Source organism: Pseudoliparis swirei, chromosome 11, assembly GCF_029220125.1.
Source record: "Pseudoliparis swirei isolate HS2019 ecotype Mariana Trench chromosome 11, NWPU_hadal_v1, whole genome shotgun sequence".
NCBI classification, from domain to species: domain Eukaryota; kingdom Metazoa; phylum Chordata; class Actinopteri; order Perciformes; family Liparidae; genus Pseudoliparis; species Pseudoliparis swirei.
The window spans coordinates 14809558-14836957 of record NC_079398.1 but is presented as its reverse complement, the minus strand read 5'-3'; the positions used below and the strand labels follow the sequence as shown (position 1 = coordinate 14836957).

The following is a 27400-nucleotide window of genomic DNA, read 5'->3' as shown; positions in this document are numbered from 1 at the left end:
GGCCAAGAGAAATATCGGAGAGGCAAAGGCGAAGAATGGTCAGAATGGTCAAGGACAACCCTCAGACCACCTCCAAAGACCTGCAAGGTCATCTTGCTGCAGATGGTGTCACTGTGCATTGCTCCACCATTCAGCGCACATTGCACAGAGAACAGCTGTATGGGAGAGTGATGCGGAAGAAGCCTTTTCTGCACACACGCCACAAACAGGCTCGCTTGAGGTCTGCAAAACTACATTTGAACAAGCCAGGCTCATTTTGGAACAAAGTGCTGTGGACTGATGAGACAAAGCTAGAGCTCTTTGGTCACAACAAGAGGCGTTACGCATGGAGGCAAAAGAACACAGCATTCCTAGAAAAACACTTGCTGCCCACAGTAAAATTTGGTGGGGGGTCCATCATGCTGTGGGGCTGTGTGGCTAGTGCAGGTACTGGGAATCTAGTTAAAGTTGAGGGTCGCATGGATTCAACTCAGTACCAGCAAATTATTGACAATAATGTTCGAGAATCTGTAACAAAGCTGAAGTTACGGCGGAGTTGGGTGTTCCAGCAGGACAACGACCCGAAACATCGCTCCAAATCCACTGAGGCATTTATGCAGAGGAACAACTACAATGTTCTGGAATGGCCATCCCAGTCGCCAGACTTGAATATAATTGAAAATCTATGGGGTGACTTGAAGCGGGCTCTCCACGCTAGGCACCCATCAAACCTTACTGAACTGGAGATGTATTGTAAGGAAGAATGGTCCAAAATACCTTCATCCAGAATTCAGAAGCGTCTAGAGGCTGTTATTTTTGCAAAAGGAGGCTCTACTAAATATTAATGTGATTTTTCTGTTGGGGTGCCCAAATTTATGCACCTGTCTAATTCTCTTATGATGCATATGGCATATTTTCTGTTTATCAAATAAACCTTATTTCACTGCTAAAATATCACTGTGTCCATGAAGTATTATATATATGACAAAGAAGTTCCTGATCCAAATGCCCAACAATTTATAGATGAAAGTAATGGAGATTATCAGGGGTGCCCAAACTTTTGCATACGACTGTAAGAGAGCCAAGGCAGGCTGATGGAAGCTGAATATTAACTAAGCTGCCAAGTCAAACCTTGGACACATTATACAGCTGTGAGTCCCTGTGGGGCAACTCTGCAGTTACCACGACCGATGGTGGAGCAGCTCCTGAACACGACGCAGTCAAATTCAATGATCAGTGTGAAAATGTGTTAGCAGGGCTCTCAAGTTTTGAAGACAGGCAAGAGTGACAGTCGCGCGCAATTCCAGGATGTTTTATTTTCATTGGTTGCTGGATTAAATCGTACCCAGATACAGGTTTTTTTTTCTGATTGGCTATTGTGTAGCCCATTTCTTTTTTTTGATTGGCTGATAAGTGGCTCCTCACAGCAGAACTCCAGGGGAGCGCTTGATTCCTCCACGGTGACGGCAGCGCGGCCAGCTCATGTTGGCGCGCTGCGGCACATTAAAACATTAAAGAGCCGAGAGTTTTTTTCAGCGTGAGAAATACGATGTGTGGCGGGAGTGCGTGACTTAAGACCGAAATGCGTGAGTCTCACGCTCAATGCGTGACACTTGAGAGCCCTGTGTTAGCATGAGCAGAGAGGCTAAAAGTAGTAGATACAGAGTGGAAATATAGATCAAAGTAAGGGATACATGTTTGAAACAGTTCGTAAAAAGTAACGGATGCCTATTTAAAGAGCTAACACATGGTTGGATAAATACAAAGCTAGATGTAGTAGCTACACTTAACTAGATAAATGACATTGTTAGATAACGGAAATGGATACATGGTTGACACTTATGCAACTCCACATGATAGGAGAGAAAATGCAGACTTGACCACATTGACATGAGTTCAATTGCATGATAAAAAGATTGCAACAGTATCCTGTATGTAATCAATCGTGTCAAAGAACATCCAATTAAACATCAACTGAACACGGAGTCCCACTGGAGTACACTATCAGCTCAGTCAGGACGGCAGTCATTATGTCTACTGCACAGATGTTTGCCGACAACACAAAGTCAATGTGGCCTTAAGGAGATGAGTCATCTTTCTGTAAAAAAACACAGACGTTCATGATGAACGAGCAGTCACTGACGCAACACTGACAGTCAGACTGTGGTCAATGTGAGCCGCGACGTTGGCCGATGTGTGGATGCTGTGCGTTAGTGAGTGTAGACAACAGTAATCATATTGTAACGGACTGAGGGAATGTTATGTTATAAATGTTATGTTCCGGATGTAAGTGAACGTCTCACGAGCTGGTAGCTGTGAGGCGTGTCTGTGGTCGTCCCAGTCGCGTTGATGTTTAGCTGCACAGCGAAGGACTACTGCCGCCGCTGCGACAGCTGCACAGCGAAGAAAGGCCCTGCAGACAGATCTCATGCCCAGCTCCAGCAGTTTCCGGCTGGGTGTCCCATGGAGAGGGTGGGGATTGATGTTCTTGGACCGTTTCCTCACTCAGAGAGGGGCATCCGTTACACCCTCACTGCAATGGACTATTTTACTAAGTGGCCCGAAGCGTACTGCATGCCGAACCAGGAGGCGGAGACGATTGTGGATGCTCTGGTGGGGGGAATGTTCAGCAGATTTGGGGCCCCTGAAGTCATCCACACAGATCAGGGCAGAGACTTTGAGTCCCGTGTCTTCGCCGCCATGTGTGACAAACTGGGATCCCACAAGACCCGCACGACACCCCTCCATCCACAGAGCGATGGGCTGGTCGAGAGATTCAACCGCACGCTGGCACAACAGCTGGCCATCGTGGCAGCTAAACATCAACGCGACTGGGACGACCACGTGCCTCTGGTGCTGATGGCTTACAGGTCTGCGGTGCAGGACTCCACTTCCTGCTCTCCTGCCCTTCTCATGCTCGGCAGAGAAATCCGGACGCCAGGGGAGATGATGATGGGGAAACCTCCTGACGCCTCAGGGTCCCCCGGGGCTCGACTATGCTCGGACACTCCAGGACCGCTTGGAGTCGGCCCACGAGTTTGCCAGGAACCAGATGCGCAGTGCGGGCGTAAGGCAGAAGAGGAACTACGATGTGCACGTCAGAGGACGACATTTTGAAGTCGGAGAGCTGGTCTGGGTGTATAGCCCTCAGAGGAAGAAGGGCAGGTGCCCAAAGCTCGATAGTGAGTGGGTGGGGCCCTGCCGAGTCCTGGAGAGACTTGGAGAGGTGGTGTACAGGGTCCAACTGCCACCACGAGGAAGGAAAGTCGCTCTGCATCGAGACAGGCTGGCCCCCTACCGGGGCACATACACCCCACCAGGACAAGAGCCTGGGGCACGGGGAACCCTGGACTCAGCCCAGACCCCCAAACCCTCCCCAATGGGCCCAGCCTTCGCCGCCCTTCACAGACTCTTAGTGTCCCTGGCCCCACCCCTCCCTTCCCATCCCCTGCCCTTGGTCCCAGCGTCCCCTTAACCCCTTTTCCTTCTCCCCAGCGCCGACGGCAGCCGCAGAGGAACCGCAGGGCCCCTGACCACCTATGAGACTGTTTGCCCCCTCTGGGGCGAGGGACTTTGTGGGGGGAGGGTAGTGTAACGGACTGAGGGAATGTTATGTTATAAATGTTATGTTCCGGATGTAAGTGAACGCCTCACGAGCTGGTAGCTGGGAGGCGTGTCTGTGATTGGACAGCGATGTTGTTGTGTGTGTGTTGTTGTGTTACGACTCGTTCGGAGCAGAGCTATGACCCGGAGCAGACGTGAAGCTGGTTTTGGAGGTTTTCACGGCGGTTTGCGGTCGTTTTGGCGTAGGCTACGGCCAACGGTAGCTTGTTCTATGTTCCTTGAATAAACACCCTATAAGCCATCTACGTCTCGTAGCGTTCCTGACCCAGGGTCGCTACAATATGATGGTCACCTCACGTCTGCCTGGGAGAAGCATGACGCGGACAGTGACTCGCTCCACGTGACACAAGTTGCAGATTGATTGACGGACGGATGGATGTTGTGATTACTAGTTTATGTTAGCATGCACCATAATTTTTTTTTGCCATATATATATATACACATACACAGTATATATATATATATATATATACACTACCGTTCAAAAGTTTGGGATCACTTAGAAATGTCCTTATTTTTCAAAGAAAAGCATTGTTTTTTTCAATGAAGATAACATTAAATCAATCAGAAATACCCTCTATACATTGTTAATGTGTTAAATGACTATTCTAGGTGGAAACGTCTGGTTTCTAATGAAATATCTCCATAGGTGTATAGAGGCCCATTTCCAGCAACTATCACTCCAGTGTTCTAATGGTACATTGTGTTTGCTAATCGCCTTAGAAGACTAATATCTGATTAGAAAACCCTTGAAAACCCGTGTGCAATTATGTTAGCACAGCTGAAAACTGTTTTGCTGATGAGAGAAGCTATACAACTGGCCTTCCTTTGAGCTAGTTGATCATCTGGAGCATCACATTTGTGGGTTCGATAAGACTCTCAAAATGGCCAGAAAAAAAGAAGTTTCATGTGAAACTCGCCAGTCTATTCTTGTTCTTAGAAATGAAGGCTATTCCATGTGAGAAATTGCAAAGAAACTGAAAATTTCCTCCAGCGGTGTGTACTACTCCCTTCAGAGAACAGCACAAATGGGCTCTAACCAGAGCAGAAAGAGAAGTGGAAGGCCCCGGTGCACAACTCAGCAAGAAGACAAGTACATTAGAGTCTCTAGTTTGAGAAATAGACGCCTCACAGGTCCTCAACTGGCGGCTTCTTTAAATGGTACCCAAACGCCAGTGTCAACGTCGACAGTGAAGAGGCGACTCCGGGATGCTGGCCTTCAGGCAGAGTGGCAAAGAAAAGCCATATCTGAGACTGGCCAATAAAAGAAAAGATTGGTATGGGCAAAAGAACACAGGCATTGGACAGAGGAAGATTGGAAAAAGGTGTTATGGACAGATGAATCCAAGTTTGAGGTGTTTGGATCACACAGAAGAACATTTGTGAGGCAGAACAGGTGAAAAGATGCTGGAAGAGTGCCTGACACCATCTGTCAAGCATGGTGGAGGTCATGTGATGTCTGGGGCTGCTTTGGTGCTGGTAAAGTGAGATTTGTACCAGGTAAAAGGATTTTAAATAAGGAAGGCTATCACTCCATTTTGCAACGCCATGCCATACCCTGTGGGCAGCGCTTGATTGGAGCCAATTTCCTCCTCCAACAGGACAATGACCCAAAGCACACCTCCACATTGTGCAAGAACTATTGAGGGAAGAAGCAGGCAGCTTGCTGTCTGTAATGGAGTGGCCAGCACAGTCACCAGATCTCAACCCCATTGAGCTGTTGTGGGAGCAGCTTGACCGTATGGTCCGCAAGAAGTGCCCATCAAGCCAATCCAACTTGTGGCAGGTGCTTCAGGAAGCGTGGGGTGAAATTTCAACAGATTACCTCAACAAATTAACAGCTAGAATGACAAAGGTCTGCAATGCTGTAATTGCTGCAAAAGGAGCATTCTTTGACGAAAGTAAAGTTTGAAGAAAAAAATTAATACTTCAAATACAAATCATTATTTCTAACCTTGTCAATGTCTTGACTATATTTTCTATACATTTTGCAACTCATTTGATAAATAAAAGTGTGAGTTTTCATGCATGGAAAACACAAAATTGTCTGGGTGATCCCAAACTTTTGAACGGTAGTGTATATATATAGTACAATCGGTGCACAATAATCGGTGCACAATATGACCTGTTTTTTTATAAAGAAATATTTAAATAACATTTTTAAAAGGCATATTTCACTTGATTTCGACTTTAAGAAATAGATTTACAACCCGGACAAAGTCCCCAACACTTTCTCTTGGCTGTCCCCCCTCTCTCTGCTTCTCTCAAGAGATTTAATTCTGCTTAACGAAGGATTTCCATAACCCACGCTGGTGACTGGGCTTCAACAAGCCCCCTCAGCCCCATCTACCCTTTGCCATCGAAGGCTCCTGTGCGTATTAAACGAGTTAAACCATTTATTAGTCCTTTAATCGTCCTGAGGGAAGAGGGTGAGGGGGTAGATTACACAGTTCGACACATTTTCAGTACTTAAAACAAAGTGCGGGAGGATAAAGCTGCCCGAAAATAAATAATCACATGGCTCACTGGACCTCACTCTTCACTGCAACAGCTATTTGAGTTTGAAACATTAACTGTGACGAGCTTTTGAGGGAAGAAAAGCCCTGAGGACACAGATAGGACTTCATGACACGGAGAGGGCACAACATGAAACCTTACATACATGAACTGAATTAGTAACACCGCGTCTTTCCAAGGGCCTGCCGCTAGCAAAGGGATTGGGACAAGTTGAATTATGTAATTGTAGTCGTGCAATGTGACAACTCTGCAGATCATTTGCTCTGGTGGAGAGACGGGGACATTTAAATTGTTAAAATGTCAGCTTGAACAACAGCAGCCGTGTCCTGTGAGGTGGCTTCGTCCCTCTCATTGAACACTTTCATGTATTAAACCACAGAGCACGGGGATGCGCATGAGTGAATAAGTAATCATCCGCTCTCGCCTGACTGTTTGTTATTGCCACCAGAAGTGCGGAGTGCAGCAGCACTCCCCATTGGTTGACACGTCCGTGCTCTTCTTAGAGTCGGAGCACATTAGACAGCTAATCTTTGCGTCCGCCTCAAGGGCCGTTTAGAAAGGCTGGCTGGATGGATTGCGTAGCACCTGCTCAAAGAAAACAACGGCGAGCCAAGAGGTCCCGTGTTCACAGGAAGAGGACATTCTGGAATCCAACTTCCTCCCAATCGCTCGAGCAAAGCTAACCAAACTCCACAGAGTGGTCGTTTGCAAGATGACAACTGAAGGCGTGTGTCAACGTGAAACAGACGACACACACACTGACGGCCAGACGGCTCCGACATGCCCTTTGGAACAGTGCACGTGTTGGTCTCTGCACATGCACGACCTCAAACCCAAGCAAACAGCAATTTATGAGGAGACAAACACAACAGGACACTGCACACATATTCAAAGGGCAGAACCCCCCCTCCCCCCTCCCCTCTGCAACAGCTCAAATAAACCACTCTGCACCCAACTGAATCAAACTGGATAAACTTGTTCACATGTAAAAACAGAACCGTGCTCCAGAACAATATTGTCGGTCCCAAACATGTTCAATCTCAGCAGGTGCTCCGCCGACGGCGATGCAACATCGCTCTGTGACACTTGACAGTTGATGAAGCATTCTTTACCTTAGAAACAAAGTAAAGCCTCGTCCACTCTGCTCCCCGGATGGCTCCCCCTTAGCAACAAGCAGCGGGCAGGTTCATGGTATAATTGGCAAAAGGGGAGAGATGGGGATGAAGAAGACAGGGGGATGAAAGCAGTGGAGCCGCGTGAGAGAGAGAGAGAGAGAGAGAGAGAGAGAAGCTGGCTGGCCACTGCAGTATTCCTCTATTCCTCCTCCTCTTCTTCTTCTTTCTTCACAAGTCCTGCCTTGCCCCGGCAGTTCAGGAGATCCTCACATGTGTGCACCTCGATCCTCCCCTCTCCCTCCGTCTGCATGTGCTGGAGCGAGAGCGAAAGAGTGTGTGTGTTTAAGAGAGAGAGAGAGAGAGAGAGAGAGGTAAGGGAGGGTGGGGGGAGGCAGGGAGATGCTGTGCAATAGAGAGCAGATCAAGTTGGAAAAGGGGAGGGATGAAGTAATTAGAGAGAATATAAAGAGGAAAATAGAGGGAGGAGAAAGATAGACACAGCACGGGTGTGTGTGTGGCATGTGTGTGTGTGTGTGTGTGTGTGTGTGTAGTGGATACACATATAGAGCAAAGGAGGACAGAGAGATGCACACTGCAGCAGCGCCCACTGATGCTGGAAATGAGAAACATTTCATTAGGGGAATATTAAAACGCTAATAATGAAAACAAGTTACTCTTTCGGAGCACAGACACAGACGCAGGCTATAAATATATATGTCAGACTCTTTGAGAGATAATGCTTTGCAGTTTTCCATTCAAAGCATATCCATCTCTTCACATTGCGATGAATTCCATTTGTTGTGCATGAGGATGAGCTTACACTCTATTCCTCCTGCACGTCTGTGTTCTTCTCTTTCTGTCTCTAGATGGGAAACTGTGGACTCAGTCGAGCGTAAATGGCAAACTCAAACGAATGAACCTTTTGTTTCTTTCTTCCTACAATAAATTAGATCCCAAAAGCCCCCAAGGAGGAGACTCAAGAAATACATGGGCAGTTTGTGAAAGCTTCATGCAGCGTGAACACACACACACCCACCCCCACACACACAGCCACACACACACACACTTGTGTTGACAGAACCAGTTATCAGATAACTCTCCTGCTCGCTTTTCTGCACCATGGTTTCTCACTCTTTCGTATCACATCAAAGGTCCCGGCTCTAAAGCCCCCCCCCCCTTTTATTGTGTTTGAACATATTTGAGGCGCTTTAAATACTCCTCACACACAGAAAAGTAAAAGCCCAAGTTCCTTCAGGCCAAAGCAGACGAAGAACATTCAAAGCTGCTTTTCTCAGTCGACGTGGTAACCAAGGGAAACTGAGGTCACGTTCCTATTAGAGCGTGAAACCATCGGTCGGCCCGCAGTCCTTACCCCACACATGCCTCTCATACTTTTCGGCAGGTATGCTGTATATTCAATCCCACCATCCCCCATATTGTCAGAGCTCTCACATCTTCACGGAGGCCATACCTCTCATGTAACATTTAGCAATATGACGTAAGCACCCATCCCCCCCGATTACAACAGGCCACACACACATGCCCCACACTGACCTGCATATCTTACAGACAGACAGACAGGCAGGCAGACAAGGCCTTCCCTAAGCGGTTATAAGAGGGGGGGCAGCCCTGCTATAATCTGCATTCATGCTAAATTATTGAGCTCCCTGTTCACAGCCACACCACTGCCGGGGAGCAACACTTCTCACACACATCACATATGGAGGTATTCATTATTAAGGGAATATATATCAGTGGCGGGCCGTGGATTTTCTACCTAGGCCTTCAATGTCGTCTTACTACAGCTGAACAACCTAATGTAAGATTAGTTCACCATGTATTTCTGTACCCCCCCCCCCCCCCCAGTCTACGAGTACCTCGGGTACACATCCTGGTTACCATATTCTGGTCCCCAGGACTCTCCCAGATCCTCAAGTAGACCTCAGAACAGCGCTCGAGTCTGCTCTATATACAACGGTGCTCCGTGACGTCACTAGCGACGTCACAGCACAGAACCAGAACGCTGCGTTGTGAGAGCCAATCAGCGCTGAGCTGCTCCGCTGTTGGATCTAATTGGCTGCTGCTGCTCTCGTGACGCTGGATGCGGAAGTCATTCACACCGGGGCGCTAGAAGTTATGACGTGTGTGGCATTTCCACAAGAAGTATAACGTAGAAAAATTGGTTAATTATTCCGTGGCGGATGGCGGAAAATATTTTTCCACGGAGCAAAGTAACAGAGATAAGCCACGCCCCCTCAACGACGCGAATGACGGGGTTAAACCACAAACAATCGGGCGAGTAAGCGCTGTCAGTTCTGTTTGTGACGGGTTCACACACATGCTGACCAATGGATCTCCAGGACCTTTCCAGGACTTTAAACCAAATGTCCATGATTAAACATTTTGTGAAAACTCTGTGTATACATGAAAAAGTGAGAAGATATAGTGTGTATGTACCTCTTTCCCGCCTGTGACGGGCTTTGTAACGTCGGCATCGGTCTTAAAGTTCGTCTTAAGAATGGCGTTATAATTATATCCTCGACCAAATCGATATCTTCTCCTTCCGCCATTCTGGGTTGAAAAAACAGCTTAGTAGTACGCGAATTAATTCGTTTATCAAAGTCAGTTTCCTAGTTCTGAGGTTCTGCATTTACCTGCCCATAGGACCCGCCTCTCAATATTGGTAATCCAATCAAAAGACGTGCACGCACTACGCCTGCTAGCTGGCGTACAATAGCCAACTCTAAAGCTGATTGGTTGACCCTAAATTTTCATTTCCATTCACTTGAAGCTACCAGCGCCCGCACTGTTGATTCTGAAGACATGAGGGCAGATTTTAGACCCCTGGCAACACACGATGGCTGAATATGATTGGAAAAAAGATCTAACATAAAGACCAGCCCTCCAAATCTCAACCTGGGGCTGGAAGCAGTGCAACCAAGAGGAAAACTATGAAATAAAGAGTAGAACTCCATGGCTTGTGCTTAGTGCCAACCAGCAGACATGGTGGTGATAACAGGCCCAACCGGCCTTCCCTGGGCTAAATAGCGCGGTGTAAGGACGAAACATCGTGTTAGCGTCGTCACGGTGACCATGTGTCGACGTAACCTCGAAGTGGCAGAGCTGCCAGCACGTCTGCAGACACGCTACTCGCTACGCTTCCTCCACGGTGGAATAAGAGGAGGAAGAGGAACTCAGAGTCAAACGTTAGCTTGAACCCTGACAAATGCCTTTTTGCACACAACTGGGAATCGATGTGTGGCCCTTCTTCTCCTCCATTGGAGTCAACCAGAAATTAACATAGCTTGATTTTAGCACAAGTAGGCCAAATTGCTGTGTCCCAAATCATGTTTGCAACTTCTCTAACGGATATAAACCATTTTTATTAATTAAAGTTTTTTAAAGTGTGGTGTCCCCTGTTTTCCCCTCCCTGTGGTGATTTGAATCCCTCCTGGACGCCCTTTACTATGCTACTATTCAGAGGGATTTCCTTCTAACATTTAACAATCGTGGCAGTATTACTCCTATAGACAACTAAGGGAAAACTTGAGGAGCAATGAATGTCTAATTCACCAGCAAGCTAGTGGAAATTAATCTGTGGGCAACGCGAAATTCAATCCATTTTGGGAGGTTCCCTGACTCAAGCAACCCTGCACACATCCTGAACCCACACAGACCCTGAACTGTCTCCAGTGACTTTGACCACAATTTCACCGCATGGTGCACGATCCCCCCTGCAACAGGCCCATCTACACCCTGTCGACAACCTTGATGGTCTCTGATATCACAAAAAGGCTTTCATCTCAGTGACCTGTCTCTTTTGAGGCCAACCATGAAAGGTGCTCCTGGATGGTGACTGGGGTAAAAGGCTTGAAAGAGAAGCTCAAATTATTGTTAGCACTGAAGATATCTGATGGTGAAAGGGTGTTCCCAAAAGTGCAAAAACAGAATTGTCAAACATGTTTAAGATATCCAAAAAGGAAGAATGAGAAACGAAAGCAAAAAGGAAGAAATGGGCGCAGCTTAGCTGAAGCCTGTTGAATGAAAGAAGGAGCCTGGAAAAGGAAATTCCAGGAGGCTCTGTCAAATGATGGACACACTATGAAAAACCCAGGCGACAAGGGCTCTCTGTGGGATTAACAACATAGACATAGGATTAACACTTGGGGCTGACAAGGGAAAAGATCACTGTCCGTGCTATGGCAGCAGGAAATGAGTTTGGTTGAAGGGGACATCTAAGAATGCACCAGTCATTAAGTAACCAGGTGAAGGTCTCCCTAAAGAAGAAATTGGGCAGAACGGAACCATCCTATGATGTGTAAAAGACCAAGGGAATAACCTGGAGGTGGAAGAAGTTAAGCGATCAAGTATGTACAACCATGGCATAGACGGTGATTGCTACCAAGAGGACTAGAGACGCTGATTAAAAAGAGAGATGACTAGATTGTATGCCTCTATTACAGAGCATCACCAAAGCAATGAGGAGTGTCCAGATGGAAAAGTCTGTTTGAGTTTCTAGAGTTGCAACTGGGTTGAGAATGTTGATGTAGATCGTAGAATGTTGATGGAATATGTTGGTACTAACTATATTATATGTTGATGGATTTTGAATATGACGTTTTTGAATTGTTATTGGAAGGGGCCTGTATATGACGGGTTATTGGCCTGTAATAATTCTTGTTGGGGCTGTTTGTTAATATTATAATAATAATATATAATCTAATTATTTAACATGATAAATATAATATATTATAACATAATGTAATGTATTAAATGTTTATAAATTAATGTAAAAATTAAATATTTTATTATAAGTCTGTTATTGTACGTCCCGTCTCTCTTCCTGTGTGTACCTGTTACTGTGTGTTTTATAATAATTAGTAAAAAATGAACAAATATGACCTATGTCTTTGTAGTCCTTGACCATGTCTTGTAGTCCTTAATTTACAAATGATTAATACAAATTACATTCCAATTAAATTATGTTTTATTCTAAAACAATGTTTTTATTCTAAAACAAATGGGTCAGCCTTATATTTTCGCCTCAAAATAAATAAAAAATTTAAATGTTTTTTTAAATTATTTTTTGTTAAATTATTTTGACAGGTTTTTAAGATAATTAACATTTATAATGATTGTAGTCAAACACTTTAGTAGTCAAAACACTTCCTGTAACAGGGTGGACGCTTTTGCCTCGTTTGTCCGGATTATTAGGTCACAATTATTTACATAATATCCTGAGCTGCTAACCCAAACCTTTTCTTTATACTTTAACATTACATTCAGATTAAATAGAAAAAAACATGGAAAATTATGTTTTTTTATTTTTGATCAACCTAGCTGAAATGGCACCGAATGCTAGGAATGACTCAGCTACCAGCACCTCGAATAAATGTTTCCTGCATATGGTCATGTTTTTAAAAATTATTTCAAAGCAGAGCAAATAAAACATGCAAGCCAAATTGGCTCCGTATCTTAAAAAAATAGCGTTGCAGCAGTGTAGCCACAACTCTGCAAGACATCACCCCCCCCCCGTCTTTCTTGGACCCATTATCAATGAGGTCATCCATCAATCAGCGAGGCTCGTGTCAGGGAGACGACCTGGTGTGATCACGATCATGCCCAAGTGGAGAAACAGCAGCTGCGTGTTCATCACAAAGCAGCAACGCAGTCCCCTCCCAACAGGCCTCCACTCAGCTGAGGAATGACTTACGGCTGTCGTCTTTGATGTTTGTTTTGTGTCCGTCTTGAAAGGAATATACATCGTATATACCTGCCACGGCAAAAAAGACCACTCTGTGAGGCAAAGTGTAATTCAACAAAATATCTTTAATAGATATAAACATTTTTACACATTACAGCTCAATGGAAAGGATCACATGCTGTCACACATGTTCATAATGAAGGTGGCAGGGGCGATCTGCTGTGCTCGGCGCCTGGGACTCATTGGTCTTGAGTCCGGCTCATGGGTTCTGTCCTGTCTGAGGTCTCCCCTGTGTATCTCTCATATAGCGCCTTTCATTCTCCCCTATATCGAGGCCAATAAAGCACAAAGACATACAAAATAATCTTAGAAAATAAGAATGAAGGTGCAAATTCGGATGAATATCAAACTCTTGTTATATACAGTTGCACAGTGTCCGAGTACAAAAGGAACAGTTATGAGGTTTAAATAAGGACTTTCTGTGGTTATCTACAGACCGATTGCAGGTCTGCTTTACATGCAGAGTGACGCACTCCAGAGAACTCTAGCTGGAATATCAGGATTTACACAATCTTACTGTGTAATCATATGTCTAACAGTACCGATTAAAAATAGAGAATACGGATCAGATTGAGGCATTGAAGCATGCTCTGGATGGAGGGCATGTTGTCAGCAATAGATGGCGCTGTCAATCAATCCACCGCATAAACTGTAAAGACATAAGAATTACAATTTGGGATTTTAAAACGTAGCTTTTTCCTTTTCAAACTCAGTTTGGAGTTAATATCTATCTATCTATATATATATATATATATATATACATATACATGTATATATATATATATACACATATATTTATTTTTTTCTCATATAGGTGACTGGCCATTATAAGTACATGCAGATCTCTAACTGCATACAACATTTTCTTTTCTTGGCCGTCATCTTTGTCATAAATACTCTTTACATACATCGAGGGCAGAGGTGAGAAAATAAATGTCATCATATATTTACAATAATCTGAATAGGTGACACTGAACTGAACATTTTGTTCTGTGGTTTTAAAATACATATTTTTTCTTTTCATCAGCTTTTGACCAGTAGTTCTTTTCAAGTTTTACTTGCTCTTCACCCTCTAAAAGTTAAACATTTGACACACTTCTTATTTCAGTGCATAGGACTTGACCTGACAGTGTTTACAGGCGTGTGCTACGCAGAGGGTCGCTCGGCCTCGCTCTACCCACCTTACACAAAGCATCTCCCATTATCTCATTTAGATTTTAGTTTTTAGTTAGTTACACAAAATAATAATTGAAAATTGAGAATTTACAACACACTTGTCACCTAATTCTTAGAAAGAGTGAAGCTCTATCGCAGCCTATTTTCACCAACTCTTGCAGGAGTGGAACACATTTTAAATTGTGTCGGGGTTTTGTAATTGGAAATCTGTTCACTTGTAATGAGGTTAGCCGGGGAGATAAATGGGGACAGTGACTAAATCCCTCTCGGTTAGTTTCGACATCTCGCTGTCTCTGACATGCAAAGGTACCAACAGTCCATGAGAGCGAACACAACACATCATATTTGTGAACTCCTAAGGAGGCGCACAGATGCACCGCTGCTCTGCTCACGCCGTTCCCCTGCTCTCTCCCCAAAGTCGTTCATGGCGATCCAGACGGATGAAGACGGATGACGTGTGACTCCATGTTGGCACTGGTTTGTAAAAGCCCGGGAGTGAATGTTCATGATGGGAGGTTTTACAAGTAATTCTGTGGTGTGTGTGTGTCTGTGTGCACCAATGAACAACCGAGTTTCAGGTCAGCTTGATTAGTGGTCAAACTCCAAATGTCGAGCACATCTGCGTCTGTGTGCGTCAGTTCATGTCGATGGTGTTAAAGACCCACTCTGTGAACTTCTTGAGCTTGGCTGAGGCGCTGTCGGACTCCTCCAGGAGACGCTGGTTGTCCTCTCGCAGGTTCTGGATCTGAGTCTGCAGCGACACCTTGGCGTCTTTCTCCTGGCGGCGACAAAGAGGAGTGTGAGCAGCGTGATCTCAGGTTTGTACATTTCTTACCCTATCGTGACATCGTGACATCGTGACAGCAGACCTACAGGTTCCCCTGTGCTTCCCAGTTCTTTTTACAAAACAATGTCTGGAGAACAGCATTCGAAGACATAAACAATACAAAATTGGAAATGCAATGTCTTTGATCTTGTTTTTCACTAGAGATGTCTTAACTAAACAGCTGCTTCTTGAAGCCCTATTTAAATGGAGTTCGACATTAAAACAATTCAATCTGATACATCACATCTTGTCAATCCAGGTCTGTGCGTCTCACTCTTACTGAAAGATGACTCACTTTCTTCAAGTCCTCCTGTAGCACTTTCACCATCGACTCCAGCTGGCTGACCTGTCCCATCAGGCAGGCCGGAGTCTCTCTGTGAAAAGGGACAACCAGGACATGAGCAGAAAAGAACAAACATTGAGTGAAGCAGAGCTTAAAGCTGCGCTCCAATCAAAAGTCGCCCTTCTCAAGTCCTGTGGAGATTTAGTTTGTACACTGTAGTTGCTGCTTTGATTGTTTAGCATGAAGTGAACAAGAACAAAGGACACATTTGTGATTTCAGCTGCTGAAGTGTTTCACCAGAGGGAAATCTACAGAGACTTCCATGAACCAATGCTGGAAACCAGTGGGTTAAAGCAAACACTGGTCCTGGGCCATGAACCCGAGGCCTCTTACCCAGGCGAGGGCTGTCTCAGCGGGGCTGCCTGAGGCTCGGCCTGCTGGGGACTGCTGGCTGCAGCTGCACTCTCAGCCATGGAGCTCTCCTCTTGGGCTGCGAGGAAGACCAGCCTCTGCTCTGAATAGAAAACAGTTGGAAGGGAGTATTGTTAGACTTGGAGAAGGAACAAATGCAGACCAACAGTGCCCTCTTCTGGTGAGGATAAAGATGGCAGTTGGCCACGCATACCACTAAAAAGTAGTATGCGTCATTAACTTTCACTTCCAGTGATTTCGAGGAGCAACTGAAAACACGCGTGCCTACCCTCAAAGGCCTTGGCGGCGTCCACCAGGTGGGCCCAGTCCAGCGGGCCGTCTGCCTCGGTGTCAGGCAGCGGCATGAGGACAGCGTCCTGCAGCTGCTGCCTCTTCCTCTCCAGCTCCAGCTCCGAGCTCTCTGGGGCCGACAGGTCTCCTGGGAAGAAGAAACGGCAAAGTGAAACATAGAGGACAGAGAAAAGAGAGAAATTGTGCGGCACAAATGCGATTGCCGGTGATATCTCGAGTCTTTGGAGGCGTCTATTGATCCATGATCAGCTACAGACTGAACATTCACCCAGGGATTTGTGTGATGCTCGCCGGCTTGACCCATGGCGAGCGGTGGGAGAGCGGGGCATGGTGGCGCAGCTGAACAGAAGGTCAGTAGGGGCGTCGCGCGGTGCACCGGACGACGGCTCCCTCTGCCCGCTGTAAATACTCTCATCTGACAGTGTTCTGTGGAGGGAGCGGCGAGTGGGCGGCGGACCCGGAAACAACGGCTTCACAAAGGAATGGAAATGGATACAGGTAAAACAAAGTGAAGCAATGAAATGCCAATGCTCTTTTTCAATTGGTCAGGACTCGCTGCACGACTTCGCTACCATCAGAACGGAACATTTGCCCACAGCCCTCTCTTAGTACCTTCTCTTCACTTGTTGTCGGTGGAGGGCTGTCAAGTGTGATGAGCTTCTTCAAGTCCTCTTCCAAGCTGGACTTGGCGGTGTGCCGCTGGGGAGACTGGGAGCCCCGGAGATTGGCCCTGAGCTGCGGCTGACCGCCCAGCAGACCGTCGCTCTGGTGCCGTCTGGAGACACAAGCAAGAGATCAGTTAAATCCAAATAACACACATTATACAGCAAATCAGGAAGCACCTGGTGCTGGCCAAGAGCATAAGACAACATGCCTGTGGTCAGCAGTTCAGATTCTGAGACTGGGAGGAATCTGTGAATGAGCTGCTCAACATCTATGATGTTAAAATGCCATCGACGAGACACCTAACCACCTAATTGCTTCACCCGGAACATCTTTGTTTTGATGAACAGCTGCACAGTGAGAAAACAGCCAGACAATGAGACATGAGCTGCATTAAAAGAGCAATTATGTTTAGTCACCCTTCTCTGGGAACTAAAAGATATTTTTTTATGATTTTATAAACCCTGTTACACCACATGGTGGCATTGTTGGACCAACTAAAAAAAGTATTGTTATGCGAGACAATGAGACAAAATGTAACAAAATATATTATCCTTTTCCCAGTGTCTGAAACACAACAACCGCCCGCTGGGCGCATTTCTCCAATGAATGACGACACAGTTCTGATCTTACTTGCGAGTGCTGCCAAAGTCTACAGAGTTGACCGTCCCGCCAGGTTTCCTCCAGCCAATCAGGTATTTGGAGGTGGCTCCTTGGCGAGGGTAGAAGCTCTTGCTGCCGGGTGACGTAGGGGAGGTGGCTGCAGCAGCCGCCTCGTCTCCCCCCTGGTCCATGGGACTCCCCGAGTGGCTGGAACTGAGTGTGCTAGAGAGAAAGGGAGAAAGGGGAGATCATCTATTAGACTTAGTTTTGTGCTGAGAAAATGATTCCCCCAGATACACACTCCTAGTTCAAACTATCATACTATTTTAGCAGTTGCATTTAAACTATTTGTAGAAATGGAAGACAACAGATTTATCTTAAAAACCAGAAGTTAACCTAATCCAGCACTGCATTTCATGCCATCTCTGCAGAGTCGATCAGCTAAGAACTTTTCCAGCAACTGAACAGAAATAACATTCCTTCAGTTTGAAATAAAAGCTTGAATGTTCAAACAGCAGCTTTTGTGCTGGCGTGCACATGCTATAGAACAAAAGGTGCCAATGTACAGGTCTGCTGGAGCGGAGTTATTTATGGCTGAGTGCAGAGGAGAAGGAGGAAAGCTTTCGTTGATTCAAAAGGAAGTGGGATGTAGAAGAGGGGGAACAGTGCTGAGCTCACAGTCTGCATTTATAGCAACTTCAAGCACTTCCTTTCTATCATGGATACTGGGAGATATATATATATAAAAATATATACATATAAATATTTACATATATGTATGTATATATATATATATATACATATACACATACATACATATATATATATATAAATATAAATAAACACACACAGTTCCCTCTCCCTGATGCCAATGATGTATGTGCACTACAACGATTCATTCTGTTTAATGAACCCTCAACGCAGGTCCACAAATTGCTCAGCTGACTCAGACAGAACAGCAGCACACCTGGAGTGGGAGGCGGGGTCACTCTGGCTATCAGGTACGAGTGGAAAGGCTGATGGACTCGTCACTGGGATCTCACTTCCTCCGATGGCGACAACAGAGTCTGGCATTGGGGGCGCAGAGTCCGTGGCCCTCTGGCCGCCTGCTGTGTCGTCCTGCCTTTGGAGTTTTTCCTTGGCCCTGAAGGCACCAGTGGAGGACGCTGTGCTGCTCTGAGTGGCAGTGAAGGAGGTGGCGTCGATGCCGCTGTCAGTGGACGTGCCCTGAAGGTAGCCGTTGAGCTCCAGATCGATGCGCACTCCTGAACGGGAGCCGACTTCGTACCACTTCTCGTCGCTGTGGGCGGAGCTAGAAGCGTTGCTGGAGAGCGTGTTGCTGCTCGACTGGCTGGCTGAATACGGAGCGTCCGGCTATTCAGATGAGAAATCAAATCAGCATTTTCACAGTTTTTTTACGGAACATGTTTTATATTTTCACTTTTAAGAAATTGCAAGCTCACTCTTATTATTTAATGATTGAGCATGTACTTTTGCACTCCTGCCCTGCTTTTTGTATTGTGGTACTTATTGTGTTTGTATAGTACTTATTGTGTTTGTATGTTTTATGTTCATTTTATGTTCACTGTATGCACCTATACACCAGAACAAATTCCAGGTAGGCGTAAACCTACTTGGCAATAAATACAATTCTGATTCTGATTCTGATGTACCGCTAATTTAAAAGCACATGGACATTACCTGCGATGAAACAGCCGCCCTTATGTTACCACAGTGCCTCCTCCATCAACTCGGAACTTGCCAGTACGTACAGGAGCAAGACATTTGCTTCCAGTATTGTGCTTATTGATTACAGCTCACCTTGGTGCTTTTGTTCGGAGACAGGTGGCTGCCCTGCTCTGATGACTGGAGCCGAGGAATCACGCCTTTGGAAACCACGGGGTCTGTGGAAGGCAAAGACTTATGGGTAATGAGTCTTGTAGACAAGTGAAAGCACAGTCAAAGTCATGTAATATTTAATAATAAAGCTAATCCTGAGACCGGAGTTTAGAGTTCCTCTTACCTGCACTGGTTTTGTCCCTCTCTCCAGTTCGGGACCATTCAACGCCAGAGCTAGAGCACGCTTTGATTCCATTGACCCCCTCCCCTGCCAGCTGCCGCAAAGAGGACACGGGGGACTGGCAGCTGTTGTTATTAAACCTAGAGGGGAGATAAGGACGGTCACTTAAATATGCCAAGTCGTGCAGCAGGTCAATTAAGCATGTGACCCATAATCGGGGCAGAAGAACTTACCCATCAGGCATAGACTTCTGCCTCCACTGGTTGGAGCTCATGGCGTCTGTGTAGGAAGGAGAGTCTGTGTTGTGCATCGTACGGCCCATCGCGATGGAGCAGGCCAGAGCGTAGTTGTCGTTCCCCGGGGAGCATCTGTGTCGACGCACAAGTATGTTATTAAAGGCCGACTGGACACTGCCAGCAGACAGCTGGGAGCTCAGTGCATCTGCGAGTTTCATAACGGCATCATATTGGTTTTGTGACCTTTTGGGGTTGAGGGGTCGTCCGTCACTGGACACACTTCGGGGAATAGCAGCGGAGTTGCGGTCACTGAAGTCTGAAGGCGGGGCCTTGATGAGCGTTCCCCCTGTGCCAGCAGCGCGGGTTTGAGGGCTGGACGAGGTGCGTGGCCACTTGGCGTTGTTGTTGTTGGTGGTGGTGGGGCGGAAAGGGAACTTTAACTCGTAGGGCATGCCCTCCTTGTGGTTCTTGTAATCCACCAGCGGCATGTGGTAGATTTCGGAGCAACCTCTGTTGGCACAGGAAGTGTTCAGTCAGAACGCGACGGCCTCAAAAAGCCACGCGGCCAGTTTCTCTCGCATCTATCGACCATATATACCCACTCTACCTGCGCGGTGTGGAGTCCTCATGTGGAGGGATGATGACCACCTTGACAGTCACGGAGGTTCGGAGCAGGTCGATCATCTGCTCGTGAGACAGCGAGGCCACCGACACTTTGCATATCTCCACCAATCGGCTGCCCTGCCTGAGCCCAGCCTGCCAGGCGTAGCCGTAGGGCTCCACCTCGGCAACAATGCCCTCAAAGTTGACATGAAAGCCCAGCTGGCCCAGGGCGTTACGGCGCAGGGTCATCTCTGTGGTCTGACAGCCCTTGGTCAACAGCTACGGAACAGAGAGAGTGAGGGAGTGGAGGTGTAGAGGGACACATCAGAGAGGAGAACACGTGCCTTTTTTAGATGAACGACGAAACCTTCTTCAAAGCAACCACATCTTTGAGGATGCGTTTGAGGCCCAGCTGAGAGACGCATTTCATTCACATACTATGAATACCAAACACTTGAATTGACATTTTTCGGGAACAATCCCATGGTATCCGACTACCATAAGACGCCCTGTCTAGCCGTGAAGTAAATATTAGAAAGTAAACAGAATAGAAAATAGTAAAAATAGTAAAGACCAGCGATCCTGCTTTCGGGGAAGGGCGTGTAGCAGTCCTGGTAGCATGCAACAGAACATCTGCACTTTGTTTACAGTCAACTAGAACTGCAGAGTCAGCAGAATGATCCAATTGTCCCATCAAAAACCACTGCTGTACCGACACTCCATTGGAAACCCACAGTAATGATATCAAATTACTATGTATTGTACTTAGCGTGACTTGTAATCATAGAGTCAACACAACAGCTGTGGCATTTTGCCGACTGTATAATTTGAGGCTACACCCTTATGCTGGTGTAATAACACCAACAATACTTAGTTCTTATATTTTCATACAGCTGTTGTCAAGGAAGCGGAGAGGGTATGACATGCCCTCACACATCAGGGGACTGGAAGTCACCGATAGCCCTGAAAAACATCACTGAGCACTGTTGCCTCCATACCTGGGGTACTCCCATCGGCCCTGACCGTATGTACGTTTATTCCACAGTGTGTCATTGTTGTCTGTATTAGTGAAGCATCACAGATAACTAGCTCCAATGTAAATATAAATACTGTGTTGCTCTGCCAGAGATGGGGTGTTGTGCCCAGTGTAACCTCCGAGTGCTGAAGAAGATGGTGTAGCTCAGGCCTATTCAACTAGCGGCCCGCGGGCCGGATACGGCCCGTTTGAGTTTAACTATGGCCCGCAAGACTGCCTGCAAATCAGTATAGCTTGGTAAGAAAAAATAAAACTGACGGACACGCCTCTTTTATACATTGAGACATCTAACCCAGAGCCATTGAGTTTCACTGTTGCCTCAACCAAACCTGTATGGTTACATCTTTATGTTACGCACCCGTGTTGGTTGTCGGTGTTACACCCGACTGGTTTTCAGACCTACTGGTTTCCCTGCGTGCGTTGTGTTCTCTTCACATCTGCAGCGGGGCTCTGTCTCGCTCACCAGATTCGTCACACATTCACAAACATATTGCTGGAGATCTTTAAGCCACCGTTCATATCCATGTCGGCGATTACGATTGTATAAGTGAGCAGTGCATCACAGCCACGGAGGAAGAAATACATTTTCGAAAAAATAAAAATAAAAAGATCGCCCGAGCTGGTTTGATCCCTTTCACGTAAAGGAGTCTGCACTCAAAGACATGCAGTCTGTGCGCTGCACCACCAGATATTAGTTTCATCCCAAGTAATTTATATATTGATCCATTAAGTGACATTTCTTATGTTTTCATGGGAACAGTTTGATTGAAGGGATCTGAAACAACTGGTTACCTTGAGCGAATATTTACACTTTGAAACATGTTTATAGTGATGCTTGTTCGCAACACTTTTGCCACACAATACCGACGCATTTTCGTGTGTGACTGTTTACCTGTGGAAATATACATTACTGTTTTTAATTTTTAGCCATTATTTGATCAATATTCTGTGCGGCCCTCACACCCCCCGTGATTTTCTTATTCGGCCCACTTGCTACTGAAGTTGAATAGCCCTGGTGTAGCTCATGAGATGTCACAGACAGTAGTGGTGCCCCACTGACCTCCAGTCTCTTCACAACCTCTCCAAAGTCTTCTGTGTTGTTATTGATGGAGCGCAGGGATACACTCTCACCACGCTCATAGTAGATCTTCATGGAGGCGGGGCTCCCCGTTGACCAACCAATCACGTCGCGTGTGGCACAGTTAAACACGACCGCTTTGGCGTCCACTGGTTGGAGCTCATGGCGCCTGTGTAGGAAGGAGAGTCTGTGTTGTGCATCGTGCGGCCCATCGCGATGGTGCAGGCCAGAACGTAGTTGTTGTTCCCCGGGGAGCAGCTGTGTCGTCGCACAAGTATGTTATTAAAGGCCGACTGGACACTGCCAGCAGACAGCTGGGAGCTCAGTGCATCTGCGAGTTTCATAACGGCATCATATTGGTTTTGTGACCTTTTGGGGTTGAGGGTCGTCCGTCACTGGACACACTTCGGGGAATAGCAGCGAGTTGCGGTCACTGAAGTCTGAAGGCGGGGCCTTGATGAGCGTTCCCCCTGTGCCAGCAGCGCGGGTTTGAGGGCTGGACGAGGTGCGTGGCCACTTGGCGTTGTTGTTGTTGGTGGTGGTGGCGGAAAGGAACTTTAACTCGTAGGGCATGCCCTCCTTGTGGTTCTTGTAATCCACCAGCGGCATGTGGTAGATTTCGGAGCAACCTCTGTTGGCACAGGAAGTGTTCAGTCAGAACGCGACGGCCTCAAAAAGCCACGCGGCCAGTTTCTCTCGCATCTATCGACCATATATACCCACTCTACCTGCGCGGTGTGGAGTCCTCATGTGGAGGGATGATGACCACCTTGACAGTCACGGAGGTTCGAGCAGGTCGATCATCTGCTCGTGAGACAGCGAGGCCACCGACACTTTGCATATCTCCACCAATCGGCTGCCCTGCCTGAGCCCAGCCTGCCAGGCGTAGCCGTAGGGCTCCACCTCGGCAACAATGCCCTCAAAGTTGACATGAAAGCCCAGCTGGCCCAGGGCGTTACGGCGCAGGGTCATCTCTGTGGTCTGACAACCCTTGGTCAACAGCTACGGAACAGAGAGAGTGAGGGAGTGGAGGTGTAGAGGGACACATCAGAGAGAGGAGAACACGTGCCTTTTTTAGATGAACGACGAAACCTTCTTCAAAGCAACCACATCTTTGAGGATGCGTTTGAGGCCCAGCTGAGAGACGCATTTCATTCACATACTATGAATACCAAACACTTGAATTGACATTTTTCGGGAACAATCCCATGGTAGCCGACTACCATAAGACGCCCTGTCTAGCCGTGAAGTAAATATTAGAAAGTAAACAGAATAGAAAATAGTAAAAATAGTAAAGACCAGCGATCCTGCTTTCGGGGAAGGGCGTGTAGCAGTCCTGGTAGCATGCAACAGAACATCTGCACTTTGTTTACAGTCAACTAGAACTGCAGAGTCAGCAGAATGATCCAATTGTCCCATCAAAAACCACTGCTGTACCGACACTCCATTGGAAACCCACAGTAATGATATCAAATTACTATGTATTGTACTTAGCGTGACTTGTAATCATAGAGTCAACACAACAGCTGTGGCATTTTGCCGACTGTATAATTTGAGGCTACACCCTTATGCTGGTATAATAACACCAACAATACTTAGTTCTTATATTTTCATACAGCTGTTGTCAAGGAAGCGGAGAGGGTATGACATGCCCTCACACATCAGGGGACTGGAAGTCACCGATAGCCCTGAAAAACATCACTGAGCACTGTTGCCTCCATACCTGGGGTACTCCCATCGGCCCTGACCGTATGTACGTTTATTCCACAGTGTGTCATTGTTGTCTGTATTAGTGAAGCATCACAGATAACTAGCTCCAATGTAAATATAAATACTGTGTTGCTCTGCCAGAGATGGGGTGTTGTGCCCAGTGTAACCTCCGAGTGCTGAAGAAGATGGTGTAGCTCAGGCCTATTCAACTAGCGGCCCGCGGGCCGGATACGGCCCGTTTGAGTTTAACTATGGCCCGCAAGACTGCCTGCAAATCAGTATAGCTTGGTAAGAAAAAATAAAACTGACGGACACGCCTCTTTTATACATTGAGACATCTAACCCAGAGCCATTGAGTTTCACTGTTGCCTCAACCAAACCTGTATGGTTACATCTTTATGTTACGCACCCGTGTTGGTTGTCGGTGTTACACCCCGACTGGTTTTCAGACCTACTGGTTTCCCTGTGCGTGTGTTGTGTTCTCTTCACATCTGCAGCGGGGCTCTGTCTCGCTCACCAGATTCGTCACACATTCACAAACATATTGCTGGAGATCTTTAAGCCACCGTTCATATCCATGTCGGCGATTACGATTGTATAAGTGAGCAGTGCATCAAAGCCACGGATGAAGAAATACATTTTCGAAAAAATAAAAATAAAAAGATCGCCCGACCTGGTTTCGATCCCTTTCACGTAAAAGGAGGCTGCACTCAAAGACATGCAGTCTTTGCGCTGCACCACCAGATATTAGTTTCATCCCAAGTCATTTATATATTGATCCATTAAGTGACATTTCTTATGTTTTCATGGGAACAGTTTGATTGAAGGGATCTGAAACAACTGGTTACCTTGAGCGAATATTTACACTTTGAAACATGTTTATAGTGATGCTTGTTCGCAACACTTTTGCCACACAATACCAGTGGTGTATAAAGTACCCAAAAGTCATACTTGAGTAAAAGTAAAGATACTTGACTGGAAAATTACTCAAGTAAAAGTCAAAGTCACCTATGAGAATACTACTTGAGTAAAAGTATTAAAGTATCTGATATTTTTTGTACTTAAGTATTGAAAGTAAAAGTAAATGCTGTTAATAAAAAAAACAAAGGGTCAGAATTTTGAGAATTATAAAGTTGATTTGTTTGGGTGCTGTGGCCGCCATGAACAAGGAGTATGAGCTCGGATGAACTTAGCAATATATGAATACTATGAAATTACTAAAATATAAAAACACAATTAACACAGAAAAAAGCAGAACCAAAAGTAACAACCAGAATCATCACTTTAAAGTGAAAAGTTTATTGTTCATCTTCAAAAGAAGTTGATTTTCAAAATGGACAGATTTCCGTGTCATTCTTCTGGGGCTGAAGACGAGTCCTGCGATGCTGAAGAGCCGTTCACCTGGTGCAGGTAGAGTGTGTCTAGCTTCACAGGCCCTGATACAGGTAGAGTGTGTCTAGCTTCACAGGCCCTGATGCAGGTAGAGTGTGTCTAGCTTCACAGGCCCTGGTGCAGGTAGAGTGTGTCTAGCTTCACAGGCCCTGATGCAGGTAGAGTGTGTCTAGCTTCACAGGCCCTGGTGCAGGTAGAGTGTGTCTAGCTTCACAGGCCCTGGTGCAGGTAGAGTGTGTCTAGCTTCACAGGCCCTGATGGTGCAGGTAGAGTGTGTCTAGCTTCACAGGCCCTGATGGTGCAGGTAGAGTGTGTCTAGCTTCACAGGCCCTGATGCAGGTAGAGTGTGTCTAGCTTCACAGGCCCTGGTGGTGCAGGTAGAGTGTGTCTAGCTTCACAGGCCCTGATGCAGGTAGAGTGTGTCTAGCTTCACAGGCCCTGGTGCAGGTAGAGTGTGTCTAGCTTCACAGGCCCTGGTGCAGGTAGAGTGTGTCTAGCTTCACAGACCCTGGTGCAGGTAGTGTGTCTAGCTTCACAGGCCCTGGTGCAGGTAGAGTGTGTCTAGCTTCACAGGCCTGATGCAGGTAGATTGTGTCTAGCTTCACAGGCCCTGATGATGCAGGTAGAGTGTGTCTAGCTTCACAGACCCTGGTGCAGGTAGAGTGTGTCTAGCTTCACAGACCCTGGTGCAGGTAGAGTGTGTCTAGCTTCACAGGCCCTGATGCAGGTAGAGTGTGTCTAGCTTCACAGGCCCTGATGATGCAGGTAGAGTGTGTCTAGCTTCACGGGCCCTGATGGTGCAGGTAGAGTGTGTCTAGCTTCACAGGCCCTGATGATGCAGGTAGAGTGTGTCTAGCTTCACGGGCCCTGATGGTGCAGGTAGAGTGTGTCTAGCTTCACAGGCCTGATGCAGGTAGAGTGTGTCTAGCTTCACAGACCCTGGTGCAGGTAGAGTGTGTCTAGCTTCACAGGCCTGATGCAGGTAGAGTGTGTCTAGCTTCACAGGCCCTGATGCAGGTAGAGTGTGTCTAGCTTCACAGGCCCTGATGCAGGTAGAGTGTGTCTAGCTTCACAGACAGCAGCACACAGTTGGGAAGCATTTCAGCAAGTCAACGTGATCCACGTCTCCATCCAGCTGTTTGCTGCTGTCATGCGCTTGAGATGACGAAGAAGTCCTCTTCATCAGATGAACTGGACCTGGTGGCATCACCTAGCTGCAGGGAGGGTTCTTCCATGTGCTGCTTGATGTAGTCCATTCCTGAAATAAAGTGAGAGTATTACAGACATGATAGAATTAATAACACTTCCTAACATGTCATGACCCCAACCAAGAGTTTTGTACAAAATAGTTTGTTTTAATTTGAAGTTTATACATTTAGTTTCATGCACTGTCCGTGCATCCAGAGTTGATTTGTGAATATTTACTTATATCTCTGTAGTTAAACACAACAGACCCAAATCAATATCGTCGCCATTACTGGACCGTCACTCTTATAATATTAATACAAATAATTATAATAATGCTGTAATGATTAGCATTATATTATAGCTAAGACGACTCAAATCAACAAATTCTCACAACTGTCAACACTTCTTCAGCTCATTAACTCGCTAGAGATCCGTCTGCTGCACTCACGCTAATTGTCTCATTTAATTGACAATAGCTAGCGAACGTTAGCCTAACATACAACATGCGTAGGACAATCAGACACCTGTCTCCCCCCCTCCTGCCAAAGATATAACTTACTCCAATCCTGAGGACAACACTGCTAGATATCTTAACAGGTTTATGATGACTAAACATTAACGTTGCGGCTCATGGGATTAATCTTAATTTACCTCAATGTGTTTCCTGAGGTTGGTGAGTTGTTGAAGGCCATATCTCCGTAGCTTTCGGTCGGCATAAGAGGCACTTCATCCGGTAGGAAGAAACTTTTACTCCGACTAAAGAAAAGAGTTCGCCCAAATATGGCCACGGACGTTGATCTTGGTCCCCGTGGTTGTTAGAGTAGCTTCCATTGCTGCTACACATGAAATGAGTCGTATCTGTAG

The 27400-nt window shown here is 46.3% G+C and overlaps 3 protein-coding genes across 4 annotated transcripts in view; 1 reads left to right on the top strand and 2 right to left on the bottom strand.

Moving 5' to 3' along the window:
- LOC130201378 (regulator of G-protein signaling 6-like) overlaps nt 1-7580 on the bottom strand; it is a 43472-nt gene extending 35892 nt beyond the window's left edge. The window contains exon 1 of one of the 2 annotated variants that reach the window (XM_056426366.1): nt 7233-7580. The gene's annotated coding sequence lies outside the window, so the exon portion shown is untranslated. The remainder of the gene's footprint in view (nt 1-7232) is intronic. The other variant, XM_056426369.1, reaches the window with a different exon arrangement.
- The window catches only part of LOC130201381 (hepatic sodium/bile acid cotransporter-like), a 106619-nt gene that overhangs the window by 27187 nt on the left and 52032 nt on the right, over nt 1-27400 (top strand). The window lies entirely within an intron of this gene.
- Nucleotides 13045-27400, bottom strand: part of LOC130201665 (signal-induced proliferation-associated 1-like protein 1) — a 33538-nt gene continuing 19182 nt past the window's right edge. Inside the window, exons 9-21 of the mRNA XM_056426753.1 lie at nt 20137-20411; nt 19773-20039; nt 19527-19661; nt 19297-19433; nt 19095-19177; nt 18241-18647; nt 17304-17495; nt 16620-16782; nt 16276-16477; nt 15985-16134; nt 15678-15798; nt 15297-15375; nt 13045-14953 (exon numbers count right to left, since the gene is read on the bottom strand). Of these exons, the coding sequence (XP_056282728.1) occupies nt 14810-14953; nt 15297-15375; nt 15678-15798; nt 15985-16134; nt 16276-16477; nt 16620-16782; nt 17304-17495; nt 18241-18647; nt 19095-19177; nt 19297-19433; nt 19527-19661; nt 19773-20039; nt 20137-20411 (2355 nt within the window). The 3' untranslated portion in view covers nt 13045-14809. The remainder of the gene's footprint in view (nt 14954-15296; nt 15376-15677; nt 15799-15984; nt 16135-16275; nt 16478-16619; nt 16783-17303; nt 17496-18240; nt 18648-19094; nt 19178-19296; nt 19434-19526; nt 19662-19772; nt 20040-20136; nt 20412-27400) is intronic.